The 14,252-nt window shown below is 52.3% G+C and overlaps 7 protein-coding genes across 7 annotated transcripts; 4 read left to right on the forward strand and 3 right to left on the reverse strand.

Annotated features, from left to right (window-relative positions):
* Positions 1 to 933: 933 nt before the first annotated feature.
* AUEXF2481DRAFT_46322 (uncharacterized protein) lies at positions 934 to 2,814 on the forward strand (the record flags this gene model as incomplete). The annotated part of the gene is made up of 3 exons (XM_013490477.1): positions 934 to 1,111; positions 1,170 to 1,478; positions 1,664 to 2,814. The coding sequence occupies 3 exons, from the start codon at positions 934 to 936 to the stop codon at positions 2,812 to 2,814; spliced, it is 1,638 nt and encodes a 545-aa protein (XP_013345931.1).
* A 1,498-nt stretch (positions 2,815 to 4,312) lies between these two features.
* AUEXF2481DRAFT_37692 (uncharacterized protein) lies at positions 4,313 to 4,802 on the forward strand. Its single transcript, XM_013490383.1, has one exon. The coding sequence runs from the start codon at positions 4,459 to 4,461 to the stop codon at positions 4,714 to 4,716; it is 258 nt and encodes an 85-aa protein (XP_013345837.1). The 5' UTR covers positions 4,313 to 4,458; the 3' UTR covers positions 4,717 to 4,802.
* Positions 4,803 to 5,244: 442 nt separating this feature from the next.
* On the forward strand, positions 5,245 to 5,916 carry AUEXF2481DRAFT_27434 (uncharacterized protein; the record flags this gene model as incomplete). The annotated part of the gene is made up of 3 exons (XM_013490294.1): positions 5,245 to 5,341; positions 5,479 to 5,636; positions 5,752 to 5,916. 3 exons carry the CDS (start codon positions 5,245 to 5,247, stop codon positions 5,914 to 5,916), a joined length of 420 nt encoding a protein of 139 aa, XP_013345748.1.
* Positions 5,917 to 7,160: 1,244 nt separating this feature from the next.
* AUEXF2481DRAFT_3005 (uncharacterized protein) lies at positions 7,161 to 8,549 on the forward strand (the record flags this gene model as incomplete). The annotated part of the gene is made up of 3 exons (XM_013490182.1): positions 7,161 to 7,249; positions 7,526 to 7,872; positions 7,924 to 8,549. 3 exons carry the CDS (start codon positions 7,161 to 7,163, stop codon positions 8,547 to 8,549), a joined length of 1,062 nt encoding a protein of 353 aa, XP_013345636.1.
* Positions 8,550 to 9,450: 901 nt separating this feature from the next.
* AUEXF2481DRAFT_37697 (uncharacterized protein) lies at positions 9,451 to 10,066 on the reverse strand. Its single transcript, XM_013490384.1, has 2 exons — positions 9,848 to 10,066; positions 9,451 to 9,787 (listed from the first exon to the last, which is right to left on the reverse strand). The coding sequence occupies exons 1-2, from the start codon at positions 10,018 to 10,020 to the stop codon at positions 9,463 to 9,465; spliced, it is 498 nt and encodes a 165-aa protein (XP_013345838.1). The 5' UTR covers positions 10,021 to 10,066; the 3' UTR covers positions 9,451 to 9,462.
* Positions 10,067 to 10,361: 295 nt separating this feature from the next.
* Positions 10,362 to 10,903, reverse strand: AUEXF2481DRAFT_63658 (uncharacterized protein; the record flags this gene model as incomplete). Its single annotated transcript, XM_013490509.1, has 2 exons — positions 10,362 to 10,595; positions 10,658 to 10,903. The coding sequence occupies 2 exons, from the start codon at positions 10,901 to 10,903 to the stop codon at positions 10,362 to 10,364; spliced, it is 480 nt and encodes a 159-aa protein (XP_013345963.1).
* A 1,373-nt stretch (positions 10,904 to 12,276) lies between these two features.
* AUEXF2481DRAFT_3008 (uncharacterized protein) lies at positions 12,277 to 13,712 on the reverse strand (the record flags this gene model as incomplete). The annotated part of the gene is made up of 3 exons (XM_013490183.1): positions 12,277 to 13,098; positions 13,153 to 13,496; positions 13,547 to 13,712. The coding sequence occupies 3 exons, from the start codon at positions 13,710 to 13,712 to the stop codon at positions 12,277 to 12,279; spliced, it is 1,332 nt and encodes a 443-aa protein (XP_013345637.1).
* Positions 13,713 to 14,252: the final 540 nt, after the last annotated feature.

Genomic DNA, 14,252 nt, shown 5'->3' on the forward strand with positions numbered 1-14,252 from the left:
AACACCCGTTCTTGATTTCGCTTGCGGAATAGACTCGCAAACTTTTGAAACGACCGTTCTGGCTTAGCAGACAAGACTCTCTCTTCAGCCTCGAAAAATAGTTGGCGCTGAACAGAGCAGCAGGCTGGCGCGATGTATGCAGGAGAGTGGTGGGCCGAAAAGCTCGACTTTGTTGTTTTGTCTTGGTGTCAACAAACCCACCCGCACCCCGAAACAAAAGTTAATACCCAAACACTAAACGAGCCGATCAAGGGTCTCTCTTCTACTTTGTTATACCCTTTGCATCAAATTCGGTCAAATTCGACATGCGATTATTTCCTGTCATCGATCATGGCTATGAGCACATTACTGGGTAACAAGTGAGTGAGTGTACACTAGATTCCCGAGAGGTGATTTGCATGCTTTGTTTTCTCTTGGTGGGCTGGCTGGCCGATGCTTTCGTCAAGGCATCCCACTTCGTCTCGACATGTTTGGAGATAAGCTGATGTGACAGAGGAGAAGTAAGACAGGACTGGACAATACAGATGCCTGATTGCAAGAACAAGTATCACTACGTAAACACTCGATCTGTGATATAGCATGATGTTAGAATTGCTTTCCAACCTTGGCAAATACATGATAGCTGCGGCCGGCGATAAACGAAAAGGGTCTCATTAAGGCCGAGCAATTGACAAAACCAAACCATGCAAACAAGACCGCACAGATCACCTACAGACCGTGGCCGAAGCCTGCGCGTCGAGCGTGTGCAGAAAATCTCGAACAACTCTCTTTTCTCTCTTCTTTTCTTGGGGAAAGTATTCACACTTGAACCCGTCGACCTCTTCGTCGTACTACTTCCAATCGAGATACCCCTTTTCGTCATTTGTCTCTTCTCCATATCCGTTTTCCTTCTCCTATAATTACACGACCCACGAAACACGACCTCTCGCCAAAATGACCTCTCAGGTTCCCGTCCTCCACAAGGAGAAGATCCTTGACTTCAAGAACGCCCTCGACATTGTCAAGAGTGAATACTCGGAGCGCGATGGCATCGACGTCCAGACTCTCCTCGACTCCAAGAACAACGGCGGTCTGACCTACAACGACTTCCTGGTCCTTCCCGGTTACATTGGTATGAGCCGCTGAATGCGCATGCGCACCTTGATCAGCGTGCTTACTTGTCAATCCAGGCTTCTCCGCCAACGAGGTCACTCTTGACTCACCTGTCACCAAGCGCATCTCCTTGAAGACCCCCCTCCTCTCCTCCCCCATGGACACCGTCACCGAGCACAACATGGCCATCCACATGGCTCTCCTCGGTGGTCTTGGTGTCATTCACCACAACTGTTCCGCCGATGAGCAGGCCGAGATGGTCCGCAAGGTCAAGCGCTACGAGAACGGTTTCATCCTCGACCCTGTCGTCATCTCTCCTCAGACCACCGTCGGCGAAGCCATTGCTCTCAAGGAGAAGCTTGGTTTCGGCGGTTTCCCCGTCACTGGTAAGCAACAACTTTACTTCGCTCTCACTCCGTTTGAGGATGACTCAACAAATATAATAACTTTCGTTCAACCGCATTCAAGTCAATCTGTTGTGGAGAAATATTTTGGAATCTGAAAAACACACACAATCCCATGTTTCGTCTGAGCTCGTTTTCGGAACAACAAGACTGACATGATTTGACAGAGTCCGGCAAGCTTCGTTCCAAGCTCCTCGGTATCATCACTCCCCGTGACATCCAGTTCCACGACAACCTGAACGACACCGTCGACAAGGTCATGTCCACCGAGCTCGTCACCGCAAAGAGCGGCATTGAGCTCACCGAGGCCAACGCCATTCTCCAGAAGTCCAAGAAGGGCAAGCTCCCCATCGTCGACGACAACGGCAATCTCATCTCGCTCGTTTCCCGCTCCGACTTGATGAAGAACTTGAACTACCCCCTTGCCTCCAAGCTCTCCGAGTCCAAGCAGCTGATCGCCGCTGCCGCCATCGGTACCCGCCCTGACGATAAGGCCCGTCTCCAGAAGCTCGTCGATGCCGGTCTTGATGTTGTCATCCTTGACTCTTCTCAGGGTAACTCCATGTACCAGATCGAGATGATCAAGTACATCAAGCAAACCCACCCCGCTCTCGACGTCATCGGCGGAAACGTTGTCACTCGTGAGCAGGCCGCTGGTCTCATCGCTGCTGGTGTCGACGGTCTCAGAATCGGCATGGGCTCTGGCTCTGCCTGTATCACCCAGGAGGTCATGGCTGTAGGTCGTCCTCAGGCTGCTTCCGTCCACAGCGTCACCTCGTTCGCCGCTCGTTTCGGTGTTCCCTGCATTGCCGATGGCGGTATCCAAAATGTTGGCCACATCGTCAAGGGTCTCGCTCTCGGTGCCAGCACTGTCATGATGGGAGGTCTTCTTGCCGGTACCACTGAGTCGCCTGGTGAGTCTTACGTCTCCCGTGAGGGTCAGCTCGTCAAGGCCTACAGAGGTATGGGTTCCATCGACGCCATGGAGGATAAGAAGGCCGGCGTAGGCTCTGCCAACCCCAACGACCCCAAGGCTTCCAACGCTGGTACTGCCCGTTACTTCTCCGAGGGTGACAGACTTCTTGTTGCTCAGGGTGTTTCTGGTTCCGTTCTCGACCGTGGTTCCGTCACCAAGTTCGTTCCCTACCTTATCTCTGGTGTCCAGCACTCTCTCCAGGACATTGGTGTCAAGAGCTTGACTGCTCTTCGCCAAGGTGTCATTGATGGCGAGGTCAGATTTGAGCTCCGTACCGTCTCTGCCCAGGCTGAGGGTAACGTTCACGGTCTCCACAGCTTCGACAAGAAGCTCTACGCTTAGAGGATTTGCACAACAATGGGAAAAGTCTTGGGTCGGTCACGATAAAAAAGATGGGAGTCATGGCGGAGTTTGACTGAAAGCATTTACATTTGGCGTTTATGGACTGGGAAAGGAGGAACTTGAATACGATTCCATGCTGCGCATAATTTGCACCTACACTTGATTTGTTCTTTATCCTTGTCTCCCATCGTCTATGTGATCGTGCTTTTGTTCTACGCGCAGCCGTTTACATGTATTCATGATTCGACGATGTCATCTGGCTCAGCATGCTGTTGCCTCTCCTTGTGCTCAATACTGTCAATTCCGCCCTCTTGGAATAGTTGAAGCAAGCCAACGAGGAGCTGCAGCAAGGCACGATGATGGCTCACATCCACTAGACTGACACAGGGAGTCAACTTCAAAATGTATCTCCCTGATATTTTTGCAAGTCTGAAAACCATTGTGCCTTGCAGCTGCCACGAGCGCGACAGTATTACGCACATGGAAATGTCGAAGCATGTCCACAGCTCTGTACGGAGCTCTGTTCAGCATATTCATGACACATTGCCAATGTTCGCTGAAGCCAATGCTCGGTGTATTGTCCCATCTCTTATCCATGAGCCACTTCCACGTACGTGGCATAACAACAACTTCGAGCAAGCACGCATCAGGGTGGGCCATCAAGTATCGTCAAAAGGAACTCCGAGGTAGGTGTCAGGCTAAGAGCATGAGGATTGTCGCACAAGGTTGGGAAGGTGCTGCTGTCCCGATCTGCAACGAGTAGCTCTGCATCTACTCTGATTGCCCACGGGATGCAATTCAGGACGATTGTTGGATCACCGTTTGTTGAATCCGCTGCATCCCGTATGGGCACCTTGATGAGCTGAACAATGCAGCAAGTAGGTGTCTCCACGCCGGCTAAGTCTGGCCCCGGACTTTGTCTATTAGTCCATCTGCGTCTTTTGGCTCACCTCCAGTAACACTGTCGGCATGTCGCACCCTCTCTGGATACCAGTCGGCAGGACAGGATGTTCACAATCACTTGAGATTCATTGAACACATGCTTGGGGGATCCTTCGTCGTCAGCGGCTCATCGCGCATCCAACTTGGCGGGCGCAATTTGCTGAAGCTCGCAGCGATCGTCGGGTTGACTCGGGAAGCTGAGGCAACTCTTTTGACCGCACGACATGCAACCTCGCCCGGCCGCATGGAACACGACTGCGTTTGAGCTCTTTTCGTTTGCTTCGAGTTCGGAGTCAACGTTGGCAAAGGTCTGACGGATCCAAAAGGAGGGGCAGCTCATTGCCTTTATCCTTGGTGGCAGCTGGAGATAGCTAGCTACCATGCTCGATGGCTGGCGCCCATGCTTCATGCATTCTGGGGACACTTTGCTTCTTTGAGCAAGGAACGGCTCGCTTGTCTTATGCTAGCTGTCACCACAATCGGTTAGTCTTCCTGTTGTCCTGTCAGAAATAGCTCTTCCAGGCAAGTTGACTTTCAATGCATTCAATTATCTCTCCCATGTATACATGTATATATCCTTTGCAGCATATGGAAGTGACAGGCATACTCCATGGACAAGGGAAGGAATAGCCCCCAGGACTGTTGCACTTGAGTCTCCAAGACTGCCAGTTTGGACATGGTGCAGGTCCATGGTGAAGGTACATGATAGCTATCTTATGGACCTTCCTCATCACTCTCGAAGTCTGCTCAGAACACGCATCAGGGCACCTGGAGTACATCAAGTGCGAGAGTACGATGCTTCACTCTTCGATTCCCGCTCACTCACAACCTCACTCCGCGCACTTCTATCAGTCGGACTCCATTATCAAACTGAATAGAGAGCTTTGGTCTCAAGTATCGCCCACTCGCGGTAATCTACCCCAGCCTAACAGTTGGCTGGGGGAGCTGTTCGATCATTGACGCGGATGCGGGCGCTACTGATTTAGACTATTTGTGGCCATCTATTCTGGCACTTTCTCCATGTATCAGAGCATACATTTCACTTTGGAGTCACTCTAGATACAACATCAGTTTGTGTACAACCCCGGGTTGCACGAAGTTGAACGACAATGTTCTGTTCTCCCGCGCAGCCAAAGTGGTTGTGAGATAAGTTGACACTCCTAACATCGGCCAGGATTCGGAGGCGGATGGTCTGTGTGTCGAGAAGATCTGGCCAATCGTTGAGCTCTATTGAGTGAGTGAGGCCCACTTGGACTCGGTTAAGTTACGCCTCCTGGCTCCGAGTGAAGCAAACAAGGCCAAATCACACGGCCACCGGACCGGCAGTACAAGAAAATTCTGCGTGGGCTCCCACGGCTTTCCCCCTTGACCTCTTCTCACTCGTCGTCCACCAAGGGAAAGCTTCCGCTCCGATCTCTCAACCCTTATCTTCCATCCTTCATCAACCACTCTCCTCTCCATCCCCCTTCTCACATCCAACCATTCGAAATGGCCTCCAGAATTGTCGCCCCTAAGATGGCCCAGATGGCCGCCCGCCCTGCCTTCCGCGCTGTCCAGCCCAAGGTCGCCCAGCGCGCCTTCTCTGGTAATTCATCACCACCTCAACGTCACCTCATCATACCTCCATCGAATATCGAACCATCCTATATCTCCATCACCTTTTCATACATCAATGACAAGCTCCATTGAATTGAAGCAACCATGTTCTGACGCTCTCTCAAGGTCTCCGCCAGGCCACTTTCGTCCGCCCCCAGACCGTCTCCATGGTCCAGAAGGTCGCCCCTGCCGCCCGCCGCGCCTACTCTTCCGAGATGGCCAACGCCCTCGTCCAGGTCTCCCAGAACATTGGTATGGGTAACGCTGCCATTGGTCTCGGTGGTGTAAGTACTCTCCGCAATTCAATTTGATTGTTTTTGGAGGTCAACATTCTTCCATCTCAACTCAATTGATAATCCACCATCACACCTTAGCACCTTTAGCTAACCTCCTTCCCAGGCCGGTATCGGTATCGGCCTTGTGTTCGCTGCTCTCCTCCAGGGTGTTGCCCGCAACCCTTCCCTCCGTGGTCAGCTCTTCTCTTACGCCATTCTGGGTTTCGCCTTCGTTGAGGCTATTGGTCTCTTCGATCTCATGGTTGCCATGATGTGCAAGTACGTTTAAACGTCTTCACCTCTGCTTTGCAATGAGCGATGTCAATTGGGGAGTTCAAAGTCAACCCCGGTCATGGAAACCAAAACATCGACGTGTACATTATTTTCTATTGACGGCAGGAGGATGAGTTGTGGAAGGAAGACGATGTCATGGCCAGGATACGACGAGGCTCTTTCAAGACTTCTTAAAAACAAACAAGAAAATCCTCTACTCATACATTGGGGAGGCTTTTGAATAGAAACGCCTGTCCTGACCATACCACCTGACGTTCAACTTTGCAACTACTTTAGATGTGACACGACAGCTAATCGTGGTCCCTCGCTAATCAGCCAACCCAACTGCTGCAACTAACCGTCAACATCTAACCGGGTTACACATGTTAATGTGTAACTCGGTTACACAGTGACCGTTTCTGCGACGTAGAATACCTATGCACCTCCAAACTAGAGAGACTACCGTGCAATTCAACTAGCCTCTCACTATAGCTACTAGGGTAAGTTGTAGCTCTTTCCAATAGCTCGAGCTCGAGCTCAAGCTATTATTGGGCATGGAGCTCAGGACAGCTTGCCTCCAGCTTCGCGGCTCAACTCGCGGTTCGGCGTCGCTCACTAGCCACAATCCTCACAATCACCACCATCACTCGAAGTCTCTCCAAACAAGCCCACAACCGCGACCCTATAAACCCGACGTTTCGATCCCGACGATACTTAGAGGCAAGTATTCAGTGTGGGTTACAGCGAACACAAGGCCGGCACCGATACCGGTTTGGGAAGGAGGTTAGCTAAAGGTGCTAAGGTGTGATGGTGGATTTTCCACCATCACTCCGGATTTCATCAAGCGTGTCCGCAACAGCCACCTTCTTGACCTGTCTTTCGTGTTCGATAGCATTTTATAGTCTTCGAAGCACCCAGCGTGGATTAACTCGACTGTGATCCCAAGCATTGCTCGCGACTCGAAGCTCGCTGCTCGTCGTCAAACGGGCGCTAGACGTGCCTCGGCTGCCCGCACCTACGCCTCCTCTGCGAACATCCTGACCCGAAATCTTGCAATCGAACCTTTACTGAACCAGTGATTATAACATTTGCATTCACTCATCCCTCGGTTTTACACTCTATATGCCTCTTGCTCGTTTGTTTGCGCCAACACCGCTGGCCTCACCCCTTGTCGACGTCATTGCTCATCGCACACCTCTACTATTCACTGCTAAGCTAGCATCGCGGTCACCAGGTTTTTATAAAGCCTCAGTGCGCAACATGTCTGGTACTACGAATTTCAAAAAGGGCTACGAGGGGAATGGCGAGAAAGGCAAGAAGGCACCTGCCGTGCCCAGACCGAGCTCAAGGTAAGTGGTGCGCAAAGCTTCATTGATACTGGACGAAACACCGCACCCGAGCGAGCGCGACTCCAAAGATTCGAAGATGCACTTTTGACTCACTGAATATAATGACTCACGGGTTTTGATCTGATCGGTTCACTCGGGTCGCGCGCTTGATCAATTGGGTCGAGTTTGCGAAAACCTCGCAAGTTTAATCCATGCTGCCGTCGTAACCCTGGCCAAAGATTTATTCACATCAGACCCAGGATCGCCTAGTTCTCACTTAACTGACTACCCACACAGTGTTCTTTTGATCTCACCGCAAAACCACATTCTGTTGCTGCGTCGAGTTCAGACTTCGTCTTCGTTCGCTTCAGCACACGTCTTTCCGGGTGGGAACATATCCCCGTTCCATGACGGCGAACCGCCCTCACCTGAAGATCCAGCTCGTCACTGTGACAGTGAGGCGTACCGCTTAGCTGCTGTCCGTGAAACCTTTGAGGAAAGTGGCATCTTACTGGCACGAACCAAGGATGGCAGATTGCTGGAGGTAGAGGAGGATGAAAGGGAGAAAGTGAGGAAATTGGTGCATGGTGACAAGATCAAGTTTGAAGATTGGCTTGAGGAGAAGGACGCAAAGGCAGACCTTGGTAAGTCTTGAGGTCCAATTGATATGCCAATTCACTGCTGACTCGAAACAGACAATCTCGTCCCCTTCACCCGTTGGATCACACCCACCAACCTCCCAAAGCGCTTCACAACGCAGATGTACATCTACCTGCTACCTCTCAGTAATACACCGAAGAGCCTGCCGTCATCGTCTTCAACCGCTGCGGAGGACGAACCCGAGACCATGATCCCGGTTCCCACTCACGACGGCGGACTTGAACACACGGCCGCTCGCTTCCTCCCTGCCGCGACCTGGCTGCGCTTAGCCCGTGCTTCTCGCGTCGTCCTGTTCCCTCCGCAGTTCTTCCTCATGTACCTGCTGTCTCCCTTCCTCTGCCCTTCCGGTGACGTGGGCAAGGATGTCCCGGTTCCGGACTCGGCTACATTACAGAAGCAAAGAGATCAGGTGCTCGATTTCGTCAAGGCTGGAAACTGGGGCGACAAATGTATCTCGCCCACTGTCCTGGGAGGCAAGAAGAGAGAGGACGGAAGAGTCGTTCTCGGTCTCGATAAGCCTGGCGCCGAGGCCGAGGCTGAGGGCCGAACTGGAGATCAAGATCGAGTTGTGCTTGTCGAGTTCAAGAAGGAGGGACCCAGGAGAGTGGAGGTTGGTTGGAGGAAGGAGGTCCTGGCCGAAGGGCGCGATAGTAAGCTGTAGGCCTGAACTGCATGAACCACGTTGCGACCGCCGTTAGCCATCCGTCATTCGTTGTTCCCAGTCGATGGCTGGTCCACGAGACAATATACCGATATCTCGAAAGTCATCTTCCTCTATTGCGCAGTCGATGTCTACAACCTCACATTTCACTCTGCCATCCGACAGCATAATTATGGCAAGAGCGTCTGTCTGTTGCACTGTCCGCATGAGTGACCGACTAGGATCAGCGACCACACGCTGTGCTGAGGTGGAGCCAAGGTTGCTCTCAAAAGTAGGGAGCTTGGGCTCATCAAACAGATCGTCGTCATCGGCTTGTTGAATCTGGGTAGGAGCTTGTATCGGCGTTGACACCTCTGGTGCGAGAGAAGATTTGAGAGCAGAAAAACTCTTCTTTGTCGACTTCATCACTCTCGTGATCGTAGTAAGAGCTGTGGTGGGGCTGTAAAAAGGCAAGGTGTTTTTCAAAAGCACAACGTTGTCCGGGAGAGAACGAGAATCACCGCCCTCCATGGACAACTCATCCGATCTCAAAAACGATGCTGCCTTTCTACAGCCTCTTTTGACCTACAACTCGTACACGGAGATCGTCACATCTCACCCCTATTCATCGCTCTCACGATCACCTACCAAAACCCGAATATGATCATGCATTTGCACAGGTTTGTTTCAGGGACGAACTCTGTACATTGAAGAAGGGGGGGGGGGGGGGGAACTACCTACCAAGTGCTGCGACGCTCAACGGCCATGCTGACTTTACTCATGGCATCCTCGACAGCCAGCGAGTCACCGGAGGAAGACGACGACCAGTCAAACATCGATACCAACCCCGTGGTGTCGGGGTTGTAATCGACACCACGAGGTCCCTCGTTCTCGGGGGCGGGAGATGAGAGGTCGGGAGAGGGGGCCAGGTACTTCAAGGGAGGCGAGGCGGGCTCCTCCACGGAGGCGAAGGAGGTGGGGTCGAGGGGGAGGGCCAGGCGCCAGAGCAGCACAGCAGGAGACTTCTGCTCGCCGGGACGGGGGCGAAGGGGGCTGCGGACTGGGATGGGAGGAGGCGTCTCCGGGGTCGATGACCCGTTGTTATCGCCCTATAGGACATGTTAGGGTCGCTGGGATAATCACTGTCGGACCGCACAAACCTGAACTGTAGGGCCCGTAGGCCAACCGGAGGCGGGCAAGACTCCATTTGATTCATCGACCGGAGGGCGAGACGGGGCTTGGGGGTGGGCTTTGCAAACGTGAGTATTTTCCGCGCGTTAACAGATGGGAATCAATGCACTTACACTTCTTTGGAGTAGTGTGAAAGGCTGTTTCTCTGGTGGCTGAAGCCATGATGTCTAACAGTGATTCCGTCTTGTGTAGTAGATGGGAAAAGACGCAAAAAGGATGGGCTGGACGTAGACACGAGAAAGATGAGTGAGACTGAAATGAATGTTAGCACCAGGCGCAAGACGAAAGCCGGAGAAGTCATTCGTACGGGGCTAGCGACGACGACGACAATGTGCAGACCGGGGTAGGGAGAGGCTGTAGCTTACCGAATAAGACTTTTGATTAGCACCGACTGTCTGTTGTAGGCTGCGAGACAAGTCGGCAATATGATGTGGTATTGGTGGTCCTCTGTCCTCCTCGACCTCATCCTCTGCTTCCTCGACTGGGCGCCAGCGTCAACTCTCTCGATCCTGTAGCGCCATCTTCGTCTTGACGTCTCTTGGACGCTTCGCCATGCTCTTCAACTGCAGGTGAATCACGCTTCTGGAGCCATTCTCGAACGCGGCGACGACCCAGGTGCTCTCTCGACTCTCGACCCGACTTCTACTCGATGTCGTCGTCATCATCCTCTCTGCGAGCGCCGGGACTTCTGCTTCTGTTTCTGGACTTGCCACCACGAGCAGGAGCGCCACGGTTCTGGTTGGTGTTCTTAGTGGGAGGTGGGCGCACAAAGGCAAAGTCGACAGAGATGGTCTGGTCAAGCAGCTTGGTACCGTTGACTCCTTCGACAGCAGCCTTTGCCTCGTCCAGTGTCGGGAACTCGATCAGAACGTATCCCTGTTGGGTGAGTTAATATAAGGCCGGCTTGCTAAACGCATGGCCATGTTCCAACAACGCACCTTGACGTAACCAGTTCTGCGATCCAAGTTCATGTGCAGGTTCTTGATCTCACCATAATCGCCGAATAGCTCTTGCAGGTCTTCCTCGCTGGCTTCCTCGTGGACATTGGTAGCCATAACAATCCAACCTTCGATGGAGCGGACGGCCACAGCTCCGGTCGACGTGCGCGTCTCAGGACCAGTAGCGGCGCCGCGCTTGGCTCCCGGTGATTGTGATGGAGAAGGTGAGCGGGCATCGTCTTGCATCTGCTCTGGCTCTTGTTCCTGCTCTTGCTGTTGCTCCTGCTCCTGCTCCTCCTGCTGTGGCTGCTGATCGATGTCCATTTCCGTGTCTGCCATTGTTGCGACAGAGAGTGCTGAAAGCTGTGTACGTTGAGTCAGGGGAGGCGATACGTAATGCTGAATTCGATAGGTCTGTGTTGTCTGAGACACGTCGAATGATACAGGCGTGACAAAGCAATGGATAAGTGACCAGTCGTTGTCTTGTTACTGGAACACTCTGACTGTCGCGTTGCAAGAGCTCACTGATCCTCGAAGCTCGGCTAAATGTTTGCTCCGACCTCCGACATTCTGGTTGTCCTTTCCACCCTGACCAAGAGTTATACTACGTCCATGTCCGACCACCAGCGACCCAATGTGATTAGAAGGTAGACTACATCATTCAACAAGAGATCTCGACGGATCTCAGGAGCTTTGAGGCACTATTCGTGTACGCGTGGACCAAATATCTTTTTGGCTGTACTTGTATTGAAGCATCTATCCACTTTTTGCGAACTCCATACACACAAGCACCACGATTCCGATGACACCCACTTTTCATTCCAATATCATCAGCTGGCAGACACATCTGTTTGAATGATATCGAGAACGAAATCACAGCAGTTCAAGGGTCTAAACAGCAACAATTGGCTGGAAGAGGGTCTTCAATCAAATGTGGCTGGACGCTGTGACATGACGCAATTCAAAGCATGACTCGACGTTATGTGGGAAGTGTTAACAAGCTGTCTACCTTATGGAAATCATTTCGAGGTAGAGTGCTCAAGTAGAGACAATTATGTAAGGTGTGATTTTGATATCGAAGGATAAGGTAAGATAAACCCATTCTCATATCAAGTCTGCTCAATTATCGAACCAGGTTGCCCTTTTCAGAGTCACTTGTACAAGAAGATCGGGACCGCTAGTGACCAAACTCGGACACGCGCCAGATTGCATGTTGATGGATAGGATACTGCCAAATTCTTCAAGCGTGGTGTGTCGATCGACGCTTTACGATGGTCAAGCATAGTCCGTTGCACATCAAGAAGGAAGGTAATCTGTTCATCATATATTCAAAAAAAAAAGCCCATTTCCCGCCAGACTTACAATTAGAGGAAGCTACCTATGCCGATTGCTTCCTGTTCAATAGTATCTCGCCTCCAGTGTTGTTGGCATGACAATACAACGCTGTTAGTAGTACTGGCTCTTTCAAAGTCATCATCTCCCCATCGCCAAGCAAAGAGAGCAACACTTAGCTGCTGAGCAGTCCCTTGATTTCAACCTGTGCCGTGGCGCTGCTTTGCCCACCTTTGTAATTTCATCCCTCGTGGAAGTACTCGCAGACGCGATACGTGCATTGAACCCTAATTCTGTGCATCAATCACATCGTCGGGACCCCTGACAATGCCAGTAACATTTGCCTCGACGGGAGCCAAGTAAGTTTCGCCACCTTTGTCTGGAGTAAAGGCATACCTGGGCATTTGTGCCATCTTCTCTTCAGGTGACACTTCTTGATCAGAGTAAACCAGACGTGTAGCCTTTTTCGACTTCTTGCTGCCACCGTCTGCTTCCTTTTCGGGAGCTGGAGTAGGCGTGGGTTGTTGTGATGCTGCGGACTTTGCGGAGTGCTGAGCAGCGGCGCCCGAGATGAGCTCGTCCACACTCGTTGCATTAGCGCCAGACTCTTGCGAGGGAGCAACAGGTCCGCCCATGTTACCACTGTGCATTTCGGCGAGCTGCTCTCGGCTGACGTGGGGAGCATTGAACGTCGGGCGTTGCGGAAGACCAGGGGCTGAAGGAAGACTGTTCTGGCGAGTGGGCAAGTCTTGTGCAGGTGGACTCATGGGTGGAGCATGGCGAGCGTTCTGGTATTGAGGTGGGCTGGCGGAGTGTGGTGGGTAGGCATATTGAGCAGGAGGGGCAAACGGCGCTGGAGGGCCTTGTCCACCATACGGCTGTGAGGGGGGATAGGATGGTTGGGAACCAAACTGACCTGGCGGGAAGGGCCCTGGTGGTGCTGCATATGACGGCTCACCGTAGTTGAAAGGTGGGGGTTGTTGACCATACGGGGCAGGAGCCTGGCCGTACGGTTGTGGAGGGTAGGCGGCAGGTGGTGGACTGCCAGCTTGCGGTGCAGAGGGAGGAGGGAAGCTTGATTGATATTGAGGTGGTGTGGCGACGTCGGCCTTGCGTGTGTGTCAGTCATTGCGATAGCCAGTCGGCGGAACAGTTCAACATACAGGTGTATCAGGAGCACTGCCCAAGCCCGACTTCTCGGCCGCCTTTCTCGCCTTATGTTCAGCCAAACGCGCCTTCAACTCGGCAGGAGACTCGAGCTTCGGCTTCTTTGTGCCTGCAGCTCCCTGAATCGACGAACCGGGGACCGGGTTGCCTGTAGCTGCGCGACGATCGGCCTCCGCAGCAAAGAACTCGTGACTGACGCGCTGGTTGTGTTGCTGCATGACATCGTCGGGGATGCCTTCCATGCCGAATATCTCAATGTCGGGCGCGCAACGATTGGGCAGAGCATTCTCCACCGTAGTCAGATTCTCCTTGTGTACTTGGTTCATGTGAACAGACAAACCTGCTCTCGCATTAGGTACGGTCCATCTCGAGTCCAACGTATCGACTCACCTCCAGCTGTATTCAGTCTGCGACCGCATCTGTCGCACTTGTAGTGCTTCGCCTTTTGATGTGAGATTAGAATCTTCAAATCATCAAAGTCGCGCTCGCAGTAGTAGCACCAAGGACGCGCAAGGACCTCCTCAATGTCTGGGTGACCGCGCTTCTTCTTACCCATCTTGCGTAGATGGAGATAGACTGGAGTGAAGAGAAGGGATATTTTATATATATATATATGTAAATGTCGGAGTAGGAGCTCCCAATGACCGCGTTCGAGGAAGTGACGATGCTCGAAGCTGCAACGAACGGCATCTGCCGCGTCTTGCTTGTCGCGTTGCTTCCTTCTCCGCTTCATCAGCAAAATTTCCTTCTGCTGTTCGTATGCTTCACATGGACGACATGCAATGGTGATTCCTCGAGATTGAAGACTGCTGTTGCTGGGTCGTCCATGCTTGTAGGCTCGTGGTAAGTTCATATGTCAATAGTACACGCAACACCCCAAACCCAGCCACTTGCTCCACTACCAGGACAATGTCGAGGTCTTTCTGCTTCGGCGGGAAGAGCAGTCTGTCTGTTTCGCGTCTTGCGTCCAGGCAATGCTGTGGGATGGTATAGGGGAGGTGGAGAGTCTTGTACTTTCTGCTGAAACGTTGCAAGACAAAAAGCCAGGTGCCTCATAGTTCATACTTTCACCGTCCTCGAGACGTCTTCAGTGGGA

This window comes from Aureobasidium subglaciale (genome assembly GCF_000721755.1).
Source record: "Aureobasidium subglaciale EXF-2481 unplaced genomic scaffold scaffold_5, whole genome shotgun sequence".
In the NCBI taxonomy this organism is placed as follows: domain Eukaryota; kingdom Fungi; phylum Ascomycota; class Dothideomycetes; order Dothideales; family Saccotheciaceae; genus Aureobasidium; species Aureobasidium subglaciale.

What these genes read in the sequence shown, in the direction of transcription:
- AUEXF2481DRAFT_37692 (XM_013490383.1), top strand. Translation starts at nt 4,459, where the DNA reads ATGATAGCTATCTTATGGACCTTCCTCATCACTCTCGAAGTCTGCTCA.
- AUEXF2481DRAFT_37697 (XM_013490384.1), bottom strand. Translation starts at nt 10,020, where the DNA reads ATGACTTCTCCGGCTTTCGTCTTGCGCCTGGTGCTAACATTCATTTCA. An exon ending in CAGAGAAACAGCCTTTCACA is followed by an intron (nt 9,788 to 9,847) that starts CTACTCCAAAGA and finishes GAAAATACTCAC; the next exon opens with GTTTGCAAAGCCCACCCCCA.